This window comes from Nipponia nippon, unplaced genomic scaffold (assembly GCF_047370975.1).
Source record: "Nipponia nippon isolate SJK-2023a ecotype South Korea unplaced genomic scaffold, ASM4737097v1 scaffold_5, whole genome shotgun sequence".
Classification (NCBI taxonomy): Eukaryota; Metazoa; Chordata; class Aves; order Pelecaniformes; family Threskiornithidae; genus Nipponia; species Nipponia nippon.
The window spans coordinates 91381529-91396001 of record NW_028262369.1 but is presented as its reverse complement, the minus strand read 5'-3'; the positions used below and the strand labels follow the sequence as shown (position 1 = coordinate 91396001).

General features: G+C 37.4%; 1 protein-coding gene across 3 annotated transcripts in view; it reads left to right on the top strand.

Moving 5' to 3' along the window:
- DPP10 (dipeptidyl peptidase like 10) overlaps positions 1-14473 on the top strand; it is a 562528-nt gene that overhangs the window by 537262 nt on the left and 10793 nt on the right. For all 3 annotated transcript variants that reach the window (XM_087732307.1, XM_087732308.1, XM_087732306.1), the window contains exons 17-21: positions 590-637; positions 2732-2830; positions 2939-3008; positions 12407-12601; positions 14191-14245. In XM_087732307.1, the coding sequence (XP_087588433.1) occupies positions 590-637; positions 2732-2830; positions 2939-3008; positions 12407-12601; positions 14191-14245 (467 nt within the window). The remainder of the gene's footprint in view (positions 1-589; positions 638-2731; positions 2831-2938; positions 3009-12406; positions 12602-14190; positions 14246-14473) is intronic.

The window sequence follows — 14473 nt, the reverse complement described above, 5'->3', positions numbered from 1 at the left end:
AAATATAGCATCTGACATTACCATGAAATAAGATTAGATTACATTACACCTAGATTTAACCATGATGCTCTTGGTCTCCCAGAGCTGAGGTACCAAAGTAGCTTCTTAAACAGATAAGTAAGTGAAATATGTGATAATTTTTCAACACCTCTGTAGCTTTTCCATAGAAAACTTAAGTGAATATTATCATTAATTCACTTCCCAGTCAACTTAAAGTTACTGTTTCTGAGTGTCAAACTGCTATATTTTAGACAGTGCTGTTAAGTGCCTCTAATTTTTTTTATTCTTCACTTTTAGCTAAAACATGGAGATTAAAAAAAAGCTCCTTCTAGGTGCAGGGGTCTAGAGTGCTTGCTGAACAGGCAGGAGGCAGTCTCCGTGTCACACTTTGTTGGTACCGTAGTCTAACCCGTGTCCTTTCCAAGAGACACCAGTGGAGTTACTCCTGTGTTTGAAAGGAAGCATGTCTATGGGGCTTCCAGGATCTGGCCTTACGTGGTCACTGGTGTTCTCATTCTTTGTTCCTGACTGAAATACTGAATACTAACTACCCTACACTTTGTCTATTTTTCTTCTCTCTTCAAAACAGGTCCAGGCGTTCCAGTTGTTAGCGTGCACAGTACAAGTAATACTGCAAGTGAGTATTCCTTATGGAATAGGTATATTTTATTATCGTCCTTGATTGTTCTGGGGAGCATGAGGGAGGGGGAAGGCAATTACAAGTAAATGAAAACTAATAGATGGCTCATTCATATAAAGTTCTATTAATTACCTTTTAGCAACATCCACATCTGCAAATGATAAGGAAAGAAGTTAATCAAATGACTAAAACTTTCCCAGGCTTTTTGGATATGGTTTATGCTAAGTGCATATCATTCATCTTCTATTTACACTTGAGTTAATTAGATGGCAGGTTGGTCTTCATCCATTTCACTTTCTATGTAAATTATGCTGCCATTACAGTACACATTCTGTATTTTTAGACATGTTTTTAAAGTTACAATCCAATTATCTTGAAGTAAGGTACAGTCTTTGGACAATTGATCATAAAATCTGACCTACATACGATGAACTTAGTCCTCTTACATTTCTCAAATCAGAGCAACTCCACTGACATTTTCAATGACGGCAAATTCAAGAATAAAAGCTTTTTAGGAGGGTATTCAATACCTCTGATTTTCAAGTTTTACTCATTGCTTTCTGTATATTGATGCCAAATCTGTTGCTGTTTCCTGGCCGCTTGAGGTGCTTTGTAATGGAAGGCTGTCCTTGAACAGCAGAATTTTCCTCACTTAGATATTTCTCTGGTGCAGTAGAGGTAACAACAGTGCTACCTCCAACTCCAGCATGGCTCCCTCTAGCATGAAGGTGTGGATTAGAGGAACGGGGACATCTTTCCATTCAAAACCACTAAACCAATCCTTACCTATTCTAGTTTCATTCAATAGATTATCCCCAGAATTTTTCCTAGAATCAAAAAGTCCTGAACTACATCCCTTTTGTCATGGGCCAGCCACTATTCAGCCATAACAGTGGACCTAACATTGCATGTTGAAGTAGCATACTGATCAATAGTATCATGCTATCAAGTGTTAATTAATGTCTGCACTTTGGCTTCCTTTTTTTTTTTTTTTTTAAAATGTCACTGTTGATAGTATTTGCAAAGCTGAGTGCCATAGCAAACCAAGGGGAGGGAGTTTTATCCAACTCAATAAGGGGTAGCTATTACTGCTCAAAGTAAATTCATTGACTTCTGTAGAGCTACTCAGTTCTGTGAAGGTAGACTTTCACTCTTTATTACTTGTATCTAAAATATTGTTGATAGTGAATTATTGTAAAAGAGATTTATGTACGGCATCTTAGAGGAAAACAAAGGAAGTCAGGATAGAGGGATGTTGTTTGTTGTAACAACAAGAAACCAAATAATAAGAGAGATAATTTACCATTAATGTTTCAGTGCAAGATTAGATTATCCTCTTCAATTCATAAAAGAATGATTAAGGATTACTTCAATTATTCCATCCTCAGACTATAATTATACCATTTTGGTTGACTGCCCAGAACAAACATTCTCCTTAGATTATCCGTTTTGGCCCTAAGTGGAGGGTTTATTGTTTAATAAAAAAAATCTACATTTTGGAAGCAAGATTGGTAATTTGAGTAAAAAAAGAAAAGGAAAAAAAAAGAACTAATTAATCATTCTTTTGTGTGCAAAAGGATTGCTTCAAATCTGTCTGCAGCTTTAAACCAAACTGAAGGCTTGCTCCTGGTTGAAGTGCAGAAGACAGAGAAGGACATGCAGTGATCAAGTACAGCTGTGCTGGCTGGATATTGACTTGGAATACGTAGCTTGAAAAGGATCCTTCCTTGAGGCTTAGGATATTGCCCAGCAACCTAGCCTTTCGCTGTAACAGCTGCTGTTAGTATTTGTCAGGGATACTAGTATTCATGTTGTTCATCAGCAATTTTATTGTTAGTGCTTAACAAAAACAAAGCCTACTGAAGCCAGAAAATGGAATAGATGTATATGTTTTGAATTAAGCTGATTGCTCAGTTCCTGAATTGCAAAGCAGTTGCATTATAAGAAAAAGTATTTACAGAAGGAATTCATTTACAAGATTTATCATTGCACATTTGTCTCTTTTTCTTTAATTTTTCTGAATCTTGGTTTATCTCTGACATGATGATTCTCTGTACCTTTCAACTTGCTTTTTCTTCCTGTTTTCTACAGAGTTTTATATTTTGGAAAATAATGCTATGTTGAGAGAAGCTGTTTTTAAGAAAAAGAATTCCAGGACTGAAATTAAAATGCTTCACATTGAGGATTACGGTAAATTTGGCAAAATGTTGTTTTAACAAACCAAAAGCTTTCTTGCGATGTTACTGTTTTTCATCTGTGTAACTACCAGCCTTTAATGTTTTGCTCTTTTCTTAAAAGAACTCCCTTTACAGTTGTCACTGCCAAAAGATTTCACGGATCGAAACCAGTATGCCCTTCTATTAATAATGTAAGTATCTGTGTAGAATCACTCAAAATAATAAAAAAGTGCTTCATAGAAAACATTTAACTCTGTAATTAGAAAATGTTGTTTTACCTTGTGTAGGAAAATTACCTCATGGATTTGAGTTGATAAATCAAAAGGCTTGTTCTCAGGAAGATTTTGTTATAGGTGCTATCTGGTAGAGATGCCTGGGATTTTTTGAGCTTGTCAAACCTAGCTCTGCTTCGTTGTACTTTTATGTACATGAGGCACTGGCCCTTCTGATGGTGTGGCTGTGGAGTAATTCAGCATTCTTTCCTGGACCCATGCTGATTCCTACCCACAGAGGATCTCATTCAGAGCATATGCTCCTTTTTTTTTCCCTTTTTATCCCTGATAGAAACAGGTGGAGCTTCTAAGAAGGGCTCAGTTAAGATGCAGAAAGCAAAACTGCTTTTAGGAACACTGGAAATAAGAAAAAACTAGTTTTGAGCATCAATGGCTGAAGGCATTCTAGGCATGATCCAAAGTCTGTTGATGTTTGTAGAAAGCCTCTATGGGAGGAAGGAGGTACTCCCTGGCGACCTGTGCTGTTCTTTTAAAAAGAAATAGTGTGTGTATTTCTTCCAGAGACAGTCAGCCTTTAAGTTGCACATCTGCAGAACATATAGCAGAGGAGGAGAGCAGTCGTGAGCATACCTGCAGCCTACCTAGGAAAACCAGTGATGGCCAGCTCAAGGCATCATTCATTGCTCTCCACCTGAGCTCAGCATGGGTCTGCCATGGGTGTAGAGGGCTTTCCTGTACCTACAAATCTTCTTGCAGTCCCATTTGGAAGGAACTGATGTGAATTTCACTAGCACAGGTGTAGGAATGCACTGCTAATTTCATGAAAATGCCATGTTAGCTGAGCTGTATCACCTGGAGTAGACAGCAGAGATCCTTATTGTTGCATGGGAGGTCAAATTTACAAGCTTGAGCTCCTAAGTGATCCCAACTTCCTCTACTCAGATCAGATCTTAGATAATAGGACAGAGAGGCATAAAACTCCTTATTTCTAAGTCCAGTTTGTGTTTAAAACTCAGGTTTTTCAGTTGTATTTATCTGCAGTTGTGGAGGCTTTCTGCTTTAAGTGGCTTATGAACACATTTTTCTTTTCTTGTGGAGAAACAGGACACATGGATTATTTCATTTTTGCAGTATTTGCTAGCATGATCTTGAAGCATGATTATATTTTAAGCAGCTCTTTTAAGTGTACCAAAGGCAAACCAACTCTGTGAATTGACACCAGCAGCATTACAGGGAGTTGCAAACACTCGCGCTTATTCTTTTTTCTGAGAGTAAGGAAACACTGAGGTGTTAGCAGTGTAAGGCTTTCCTTTTTAAGTATCCTAGTAAATACATAATCTGCTATATACAGTCATGGTAGAATATGAGGTTTATACTCATGTAGAACCTAGAGAAGACAGGAGGGAAGGATCAGGAACCTGGATAAGGCCAAGGCCAAAAATGCCAGGAAAAAGAAAAAAAAAACTAAGGAAGTACTATTATGAAATATTTTTAGATATCAAGAGTTGAAATAACTGAGAACAGCATTGAGGCAAGGTCTGAATTTGAATTTACCAAAGTTGTCAGTACCCAATGAGCGACTAATGTGGCCAAGTCATAATGTATGCGTATGTTTTGTAATTATTCTATTTTTTTATGATGTGCATATCAAATTCATCCACTTATGAATACAGATTGTGGTATCTACATATATAATATGGAGACCTTGCTTCTTTTTAGTCAAATCCTTACCTTTGCAATACTGAATTCTCAATGTTAGCTTTAACAGGAGTTATTTTTAGAAAACCGTATACACTAATGAAAGTATGAAGCGGAAAATTGGAAATCTATCCTGGCTCATGTAATGTTGCATGTGTTGTGTCCCTCTCTTTTCTAGAAGAGAATGAAGTTCCATTTCTTCAGCAGCTTTTTACAGACTTTAAACTAAGGTTGCCAGCAATGTTTTTTGAGTTAAAAATGTCCCCAAGTGAGATATAAAACTGAAAACTGTCACTGAAGGTATGGGAGGTTCCCTTGTGGGATGATTATTTGAGCCTAATAAATCCTGCCTGGCTCTTGAGAAAGAACGATTTGAAATCTGTGTGCGTGCAGAGGGTAATTTGTTGACCCACACAACTTCAAATTGACAGCTTAAGGTTTATTTCATTATCAGAAGTACTACTTTCAAAAAAAAAAAAAAAAAGTATTCAGGTCCAAGAAGAACATGTAGCTTTTACAGGAAACACTGATTAGTTGTATATATGGTATCATTTCCCAGATATTTGATTTTCCTGAGTCCCAGAGTGGTACTGTTGGGACTGATTGAGAAACACCCTGTTCCTACTGCTAGAAGTGTTAAGAATTGTATCAGTGGCTAATAACAAGCACTGCCTTTCATATTGTTCAGCTGCACCTACTTTCTTGCTTACATTCTCAGCCATAATACAATTATCATTATATTCCAGCTATTGAAACTTTGAAAAAGAATGCTTACCAATGTCCTCAGTAAGAATGCTGGTTTAATTGTATATCCATTTTTTGGAAAGGAGATTCTATATAACATTTTGATCCAGGCAGCATACACTTAGATGTATATGAAGAGAAGATATATATCTGGAAAAGTGAAGTATTAGCAGATATGAAGTGGCTTTTGCTTTCCATCTCAGTAGTACTGCAGTTTGACAAGGACTTAAGAAAAAGAGAGGGAGGGAGGGAGGGAGGGAGGGAAGAAAGGTGAGGAAAAGAGAATATGAGTTTAAACCTGAAATTCACCTAATATGTCTCTGCAGTGCAAATTAAATACCTAGTTAAGTGCATATAAGCTTTTAAGTGCATATAGACTTTGTCCCCTAAGCTGGAGGGTACATATGGCATATAAGATCTAACAGGCTCTGACTGGCTGTTTGGCTGCAGTGATTGCTTCAGAGTGACTCCAAGCCTCTGGTGAAGATTCATCTTCCCTGTGTCTTACATTTTGCCAGGGTCTGGTTTGCCTGTGTGGTCTCGTCTCTGTCTGCAGAATTTTTGTGCTGGTGGCTGGTTTTGCTGGCTCCGAATAAAGTGGTTTTTTGATGGCTGAGGTTCATAATTTTACTGTAAATTTTCATCAGCAGCGACTGCTTCTGTGTGGTGTCAATGTGCTCTCTCGATCAATAGAGTTACAATTACGATAGCAGAATTTGGAAATAGATAAAAGGGGAGAAAGTTTGGTATTATTTGGTAATTTTTTTTCAAATCACTGAAAGCTGGTAGCCATTTCAAAGGTGCATGACTATAATAAGGCTCCTGTATTCATGCAAGGATGCCTGCAGATAACTTCCAGCACATGGCACCCAGGTGCCTGAGCGTTAAGGCTGAATCCTGGCAGGGAGCCTGGACCAGTGGATTTTGGTCCTGGTGTGAAACCTGGATGTGAACTCAGTACAGCTCCATGTAGACACAAGCTCAACTTAAGGACCAGGCTCTGAATATCCTGTAACCTTCATCATATGGATTTTGTGAAGATTCATCCATTAGTAATTGCAAAGCATTCTGCAACGTTCAAATAGAAAATCATTGTGTTACTATGTTAAATTTTATGTCATCTGTATGGCTGGACTATCTAACAGATAGGTCCCATGCAGAAACCAGTTATGTCAGCTAGCACTATTTTTCTTTCCAGAATTGAGATGCATAGGCCATAAAATGCTAAACAGATTATAACACTCTCCTTTCTTCCATTTGTTCTCCTAAACTACTAATACATTTCACACTCAGTTTCCTTCTGATATAATACATACAGTGTAGCTATAGATTAGAGAGGTGTACAGTAATTGCCTGAAAGAGTGATTATCATCTCTTTTCTATATAATTAAGATCAAAGTTTAAATTTCAGATCCTTGATTTTCTCATTATGGTTCACCTTACTCATTAAAAAAGTTGGAAGATACACTTCTTGGTAACACAGAGGAAATGATTAAGTAAAGACTCTGGCATTTAATCTGGATAATAAAATGAGAGGTGATAATCATTCTTTATTTTTTCTTGAACATAATTAACCTCATTCCTTCAAAATCTGTACATAATGTATCTTAAATGTCAGCATTTATTATTTAACGCCATTTAAAATTGTCCAATATGTAAGTAGATATTGTAAAACTGAATCAGTGGAGAGATTCTTCTGATCTTTGAGGGGAAAAAAAACAACAGGTATTATCCAAAGTAACAGTGAATTGTCACCAAGAGGTTTCTGTTTGTTTGTTTGTTTGTGTACTTGTTTTCTTATATTTTGGTAATAAACAGAAGCACTTCACCTGTTACTGAAATGATGAAAGTTTTAGGCCTCTGCACAGGCAATCAAACCTGTTTATGCCTCCAGTTAATACACTCTTGGGACTGATAGCAAGATAAGACAGTAGGGTTGGAAGTGAAGATTTTTTTACAGCTTCGGGAATAACTCGTTAAAAGACTAGCAGAAACAGAGAGGCATAGTGCAAGTATTGGGAAATATTTGAGATCTGAGCTACGGTAACACTTTGCGTATTAATAGTTGTCTTGCGTACCTTTCATTTGTTGTAAAAGATATTGCTCCTTTTAAATGGCAGCTGTTGCAAGTGAAACAATGCTTGGCTACATGGTGAAGTATAAAAATATGTGGTGGATTCCACTACTTTGATTGCAATATGCTTGCGAGGGGGACATCCCTGAAGGCCTTTTTCTTTGGCCAGTTCTTCCTCTGTAAAACAGCTGCAAAATTTACTTTTTTGGGGATGCCTAAGTCATGTGAATGATTCACTAATTGCTTTGCAAGCCATCCATTTCATGCCTGTATTCATCCTGCCTCTGCCAAGCATGGCAGTATTTTACTGCTCTATTGCATTTCTGTTACATCAGAGTATTTGATGGAGAGTCTTCTTTTTTACTCTTTTAGATTTTCTTCCCCATTCTTTGAACTTTGTAATATTTCTCGAGGCCTAGAGGGAGAATTCATTTAGCTTAGGCTAAAAGAGGGTTAGACTGGAGGCTCACTCCAGCTGTGTTATTTGCAGGAGCGGTCCTGGTGCTATGGGCCGTGACGAATCTACTCACTACCTTTCTCTTCAGTCTTGTCCCAAAAAACAGTCTTGGGGAGTTGTTGAGCTAAGATCCATCCTCTTTCAGCCTCCCCTAGTCCCAGTTCCCCCACAGCAGTACATATCTTACTATGTGAATAAAATGGTCATTTAATCTTTCTTAGGAAAAGACAAGAGGAGATTCAAAACTTCACCTGCTTTTCTGATGACACAGGACGGTGTTACATCTCTTGTTCTCAAAATTGCATTTTCAAAGCCTCAAGGATTTCAGAAAGATATTTTAAGAATAACTGTTTTTTGTACTATGCCATCTACTTCAATCCTGTCTATCACACGATTCTACCCTAGTAATGGAATCACTTCTGGTGATGTGTTTTAATTTGTTTGGCCATATCTGCAGGGAGGAGTTGTAAACACACTATGTGTTGTTAGTTGCAGTCTGCTATATCTAAACAAGGTATATGAACAGAGAGAAAACATTTGGGATTTTCTGTCCTCAATGTTTACGGCTATTCAGGTTCCCTGATTTTTGACCAGTAATGATGGGTGTGCTTGAAAGCTGATGCTTGTGAAAGAGATGCTCATGAAATCTGAAAATGAAGTGGATTTCTCTATTACACCAGTTTTGCAAAAAGGTCTTCTTTCCCCACTCAGTTTCACCATAAGCAAAAGATGACTTTTATGAGTGATATTTCTTTGCATAGATTTTATCTTCTGAGTTGTAGTCTTTCTCACATATTTGCTATCCAGATACCTTTTCTATATGCTGCATCAAATCCACTGGTCTGCAGAAATAGAAAGAGATGTACTGGAAATTAAGCAGTGATGATAGCAGTTATTTGCCATGTACCTTTTAAAATTGTTTCCCCTGCTGCTTGGTCAGCCCTATAACTTCTGAAATTCCTATTTAAAATCTTGCCACTTAGTTTTTAAATGGTGCAAAACATGAAACAAATTTTGCTGCAGTCATGGTAGCAGAGTGGCAGAGGAGTATTGCTCAGAGTACAGCAGCAACAGCCTCTCTGGTGACACTGTATTATTCCTTGTAGGCTGTAACTCAAGTCAGGAACAGAGACTTTAGTTTAAGCTTTTGATTATAGAATCTGAAAGAACAGATTCTTCTCTTTTCAGCAATATATGAACTTATGATGAGCTGTCCCTTTTTTCCAGACAGTCTGAGACATATCTGACTGCCTTGCAAGAAGCATACACTACACCCACTAAAGACAATATTGGTATATTATTGATGGCTTCTGTCTATTGAAATTGTACCTCAATGGTGAACTTCAGCAGAATGCCCAAGTCGTCAGCAGTTGCGCTGCCACGGTGGACTCATAATCCAAGTGTAGTTGCTCTCAAAGAGACACACTAGACAGCTCTGAACATTGAAAGTTAGGAATAAAAATTAAAAAAAGGGAAGTGCAAGTGCTGTCACTTACAAGGGAAAAAATTAATCAGGAAGAATTAGGCATAGTCTTCATTTGAATCATTCTGCTCTGTTGTTTGACTCAGGAGATGATGCTCCTTAAAGAACCCTTGAGGGATGCTGAAGAGCCTATAACTTTTCATAGCCCTTTCAGTGCTGGCTTAAATTTTGCTGTGGTGCTTTGGCTAGTCCGTGGTTCCCTTATGGCTATCCAGAGTCAGGTGGGAAGAAGATTTCTGCGTTTGTATTACACCCAAGCATAAATGGCACGGGCTTTCTTCCAGGCTTACTAGCGGGGTCAAAAATAATTCTATGAAGAGAGTACCGCTGAACAGCAGTTAATTGTAATTAGGCGGTAAGTATTGATGAGCATAAAACAAAAGCAGATCTTTGAGAATGCTGTAATCCCAGGACAAACTTCACAAATCAGGCTGTGCATCTATTATTGCACTGTAGCACAAACTTGCTTTGTTACAGAGCCCTCATGGTGGTGTTGAAAGTTGAATAAAGGATTAATACCTTGCAGAAGCCCCATTTAAAAGGTTAAAAGTGGGGCCTAAATGGTGCATAGAATATATGCTGTCTCTCTGTGGAGGACAGAAGCACACCTCAGACAATCAGTATCATTTTATAGTAGCAGCTGAAGAGAAAAGAGACCTTTTGGTGCTAATGGAAATTTTGACATGTACCTCAATGGAAATAGCTTTAAATGCCTGTCACAGACTACTTATATGGACATTCTTGAAATAAATTAGCCACTGGAAAATTGCTTCCAAAAGCAATATGTCAAACAAGGCATCATGCAGGAGTGGAAGATGTATAGTGTTTAAAGTCTTGAGCCTAAAAGTAGCCCAGCTATGCCCTCCAGAGAAGGAGCTTGGGAAAGCATCAGTCAGTTCCCGCCCACTGACAATCTTGATGAGGTTCTGTCTGTTGCTCTTTTCTTAATAGAAGAAATTGTCTGAGGGTATCATCTTTCATTTAAAACCCTTTTTGGTTTTAAGCACTTTCTGGTATAGAGAAAGGCTTACAAATATAACAGTTCTTCCCCTGTTCCCAAGTGTCTAGATACATAACACATACATATATATACACATGCATATATAACATGTATAAAACAAATGCAAACAGTGTATTTGTTTTGTTCTTATATTAGGTGGGAGGGAAGCGGGCTGACTCATGATATTTTCACTTGTGTGGATTGCATTAAACTGTTGGAAAGATACCTAGCCAGACAAGGACATTTCTGACATCTTATCTTATTGTGGAAAGTTGGAAGAACTTAAAAAAAAATTATAACTGATCTGAGGCTGCTACTATTGGAAGTAGTGGTAAAAGCTCTGTGAAAACATGTGCGTCCATGTAGAGTGCTTCTGAAAACCTTGCTCTGTACAATAAGCATAACTTGAAATAATTGTTCTGCTCCTGCTCTTATTGTAAATAATAATGATGATATACTTCTGAAACACGTGTTTTCTGCAGAGTTCACTTGACAGTCAGTATTACCAAATTCATTGCTCTGCATTGTTAGCAGTTAGTGTAATCACAACTGAATTGGTTAAGCAAACAAAAAGATGCCCCTCCTTTCTTTTTATAAAGCCAAGTATAAACTTGATGCACAAGATAATGGTGAATCAAGCATAACATCTTGTGACTGAGTCTATAACCAAGTAATCCTGGTTTTAGTGCATGATATAGCAACCACGTAGGTAGGTCTGACTGAATTTGAGAACATATTTATTCATCATATGCTTGCTAATTATTAGAGCGATTACCCTGAAGATGGTCTATGTTATCCACAGCCAAAACCAGATACTGAATCAGCACAGCATTGTACATACAAGACAGTAGTTACTGTAGTAGATTTTTATCTCTTTCCTCCCCCTAGGTTTATGTAAGTCTCTTTGGCAAAATAATAATTTCTGTCTTCATCTTTCTTTCACCTTAGATAGGATATTCCCACAGACACTGTCCAATCTAATTTCCATACAGCCAGCACAGACACTTTTACATTTTAATTTGCATTAAACTGGCAGATGCAGCCTGCATAGAAGTATTTTGCATTTTGTACAACTTCATGGTAGCCTGCTCTCTTCTTCTGTGTTTATCTTGGGGAAAAAATAATGACAGGCTTCCCTGTTAAAACTGACATTTTATTTTCTTTGGAAGGAAAATAGTATATTTGGCTTCAATGGAAAATGCTTATTGTTCCTCTAGAAACTGCATTCTCCCATTCTATTCCACCTTTTCTGCTGTAAACCACCTTTTTTTTTAGTCATAAAATAAACTTATCACTCCTGCCTGCATCCATTTCTTGCTATGAATTTGAATGGAGAAAATATAATTTTCTCCAATGTGTACTTCAGTCTTCTTTGTACCCTATTTCAAAAAATCCATTCAAGGATACAATAATGCAATTATTTTTGTTTTCTAAGATGACATCCTTCTTAATAGTATTATATATCTTACAAAATCGTAATGAGGGTACTGAATGAATTTTCCTTTTTGTCTGTTTAGTGTAACTTAAAAAATTCTACATGAGCTTTATCAGAACTGAGCTAACCCTTAGTGATTATGTTATTTTTTTTTGTTCACTTTATTAACCTATAAGCAGCACTATGTGCTTTAGTTTTCTGGTTTTTTTCTACAAAGAATATTCAAGTATTGTCAACACTGCAACATAGTGGTTATAAAGTTAAAGAAGTTATTTTGCTTACTACTACTGCAGGGATACCAGCACTAGCTAAAGTGATGGTATCGATGGAAGTGACAATAATTCAACAGGATTGCATAACCGACTGAACTCTGCCATCTAGGTTAAATAAAATATCGGAGAACGACAAAGTGCATCACATTGTCAATATAGTCTTCGTTTGTGTCTGGTGTGTTGGTATTTGCAGTGATGAAGCTCCAGGCAGCCAGTTGGTTACAGATAAGTTTCACATTGACTGGGACTCAGTGCTTGTCAACTCTGATAATGTCATCGTAGCTCGATTTGATGGCAGAGGGAGTGGATTTCAAGGTCTTAAGATTCTACAGGAGGTCCACCGATGCTTGGGATCAGTTGAAGTGAAGGACCAAATAGCAGCCGTAGAGTACGTATGTGCAAACTTTTCTTCTCTTTTACCCTGCTTCCACCTTGATGAATGAGCATTTTTAACTGAAACTGCCCAGAATGTTTTCTTTGCCTAGTGAATACTGTTAATGTTTATTTTTAAAGCAGTTGCAAATTTTGAAACAATAATCTTTTCATTACAAATGGCAAATTAAAGGTCAAAGAGGTGTTTGCTTTTTGTGTTGGTGCTTCTCTTTGATAAAGCTGTCCTTCTGTGTGCAATCTAAATATGCCATCTGAGCTAATTTGTGTTTGTCTATATTCCTTAGGAAAATTTCTTGCACAGCACATGTTAATGCATTTCTGTTACAATATTTTAAGTCTATACAATAAGAAGCTGCTCTCATTTCCACCACAGAATTCTGGAGTAATCAGAGAAAGCAAATGGAGTTATAATGGTGTAAATGAGAGCAAAATGTGGGCAAATGCCTGTTATTTCTCATTTGCATTATCATTCTTAGACTGATAGAAATCCACCAGCTGCAGAAAAAGTCATTTCCCTCTGGAGTAATCCCACATGGTTTTGACAACACTCTTTACTAAGGGTGCACATGTCAAAATGGCTAATATCAAGGTCTGGATGGACTTTTTCTAGGGATTCTCAAGGAAAAACAGATTTTAAGCCAGATTTTTTTTTTCTTCTTTTGAAAGCGGTTGATACTTCAACCATTGCATGAGTAGGTATCTGTCTCTGGCATGACATACCTGGGCGACAGGGCTCCTACTGTTCACATTGGTCAGGAATGGGCTGTGTTGAGCAGAGCAATTAATCTTGCATGCATCCAGGTGACCCTTGCAAAGGGCCATCAGAAGCAGGCCATACGCTGTGCTGTGAGATCTGTGCTCTCTGCTGAAATACTGAGATGTTTTAGGCTAAGCTACATCTGGCCTCTTTTTGGATGCAGTGCGTGGGAAAAAGGGAGGGTGCCCTTGGCTGAGAGAAGGTGCTGCAGCTGGTTTCGTCTCCTCAAAAGCAGTTGGATTTTGCCCTCAGGTTATTCTGTCTTTTCTGTATAAAATTCACCATTGCTGAGTAATGGCCTTGATGAGAGAATTAATTATTTGGATAGTTACGTAGACTCAAGAAGTTGCTTTCATCTTACCTTCCTTTAGCTGTCTAAAAACTAGGCACCTCGTCAAAGTCACTTATTTAAGCTCTGGTCAGTGGAAAATTCTGGCATTTCTGGAGGGTGATTCTCCCCAGACTGAGAGAGGTTTCCAGTATGGGTAGGAAGAATGGCTGTTTGAGCGTGTCTTCCTTCTCTCCTCTAACTGAAGGGTAAATGGGCAATTTAGACAAGATGCTCAAATTCAAATACCTAAAGTTAGGTGAGATGAGTCCAGCACAAACTGTTTGCCATATAGAGAAGGAATTAGAAAGCAAATCACATTTCCCAGTGCAATAATACTTTTATTGGTGTAGTTTGTTTTTCTACCTGATTCACATGTATGACAATTCCTTACTGTACAGTTTTTTTTTTATTTTATATTTTATACTAGATTTAACAAGTAAAATTCACCATTTTCCTTTACCAAAGTAAAAAAAAACCAAACCTTTTTTTCTTGCAGATCACTATTGAAACAGCCCTTCATTGATCCTAAGAGACTGAGTATATTTGGAAAGGTAATGTGCAAAATAGCAGGATGTATCATCATGATTCTTTAAGAAAATACTATCAGTTCATAAACAAATATATTTATCTATTTTCCTAAGACAATTTCAGTTATTAAAAGAGGAAAAAAACCTGCCATAATTTACTGTATGTTCTGTATATTAACTTTTTCTGAGAATGGGTATTTGAGATCAATCAGATCAGTTTTGTGGTACTGCAGTATTTGTGTTTCAGAATCT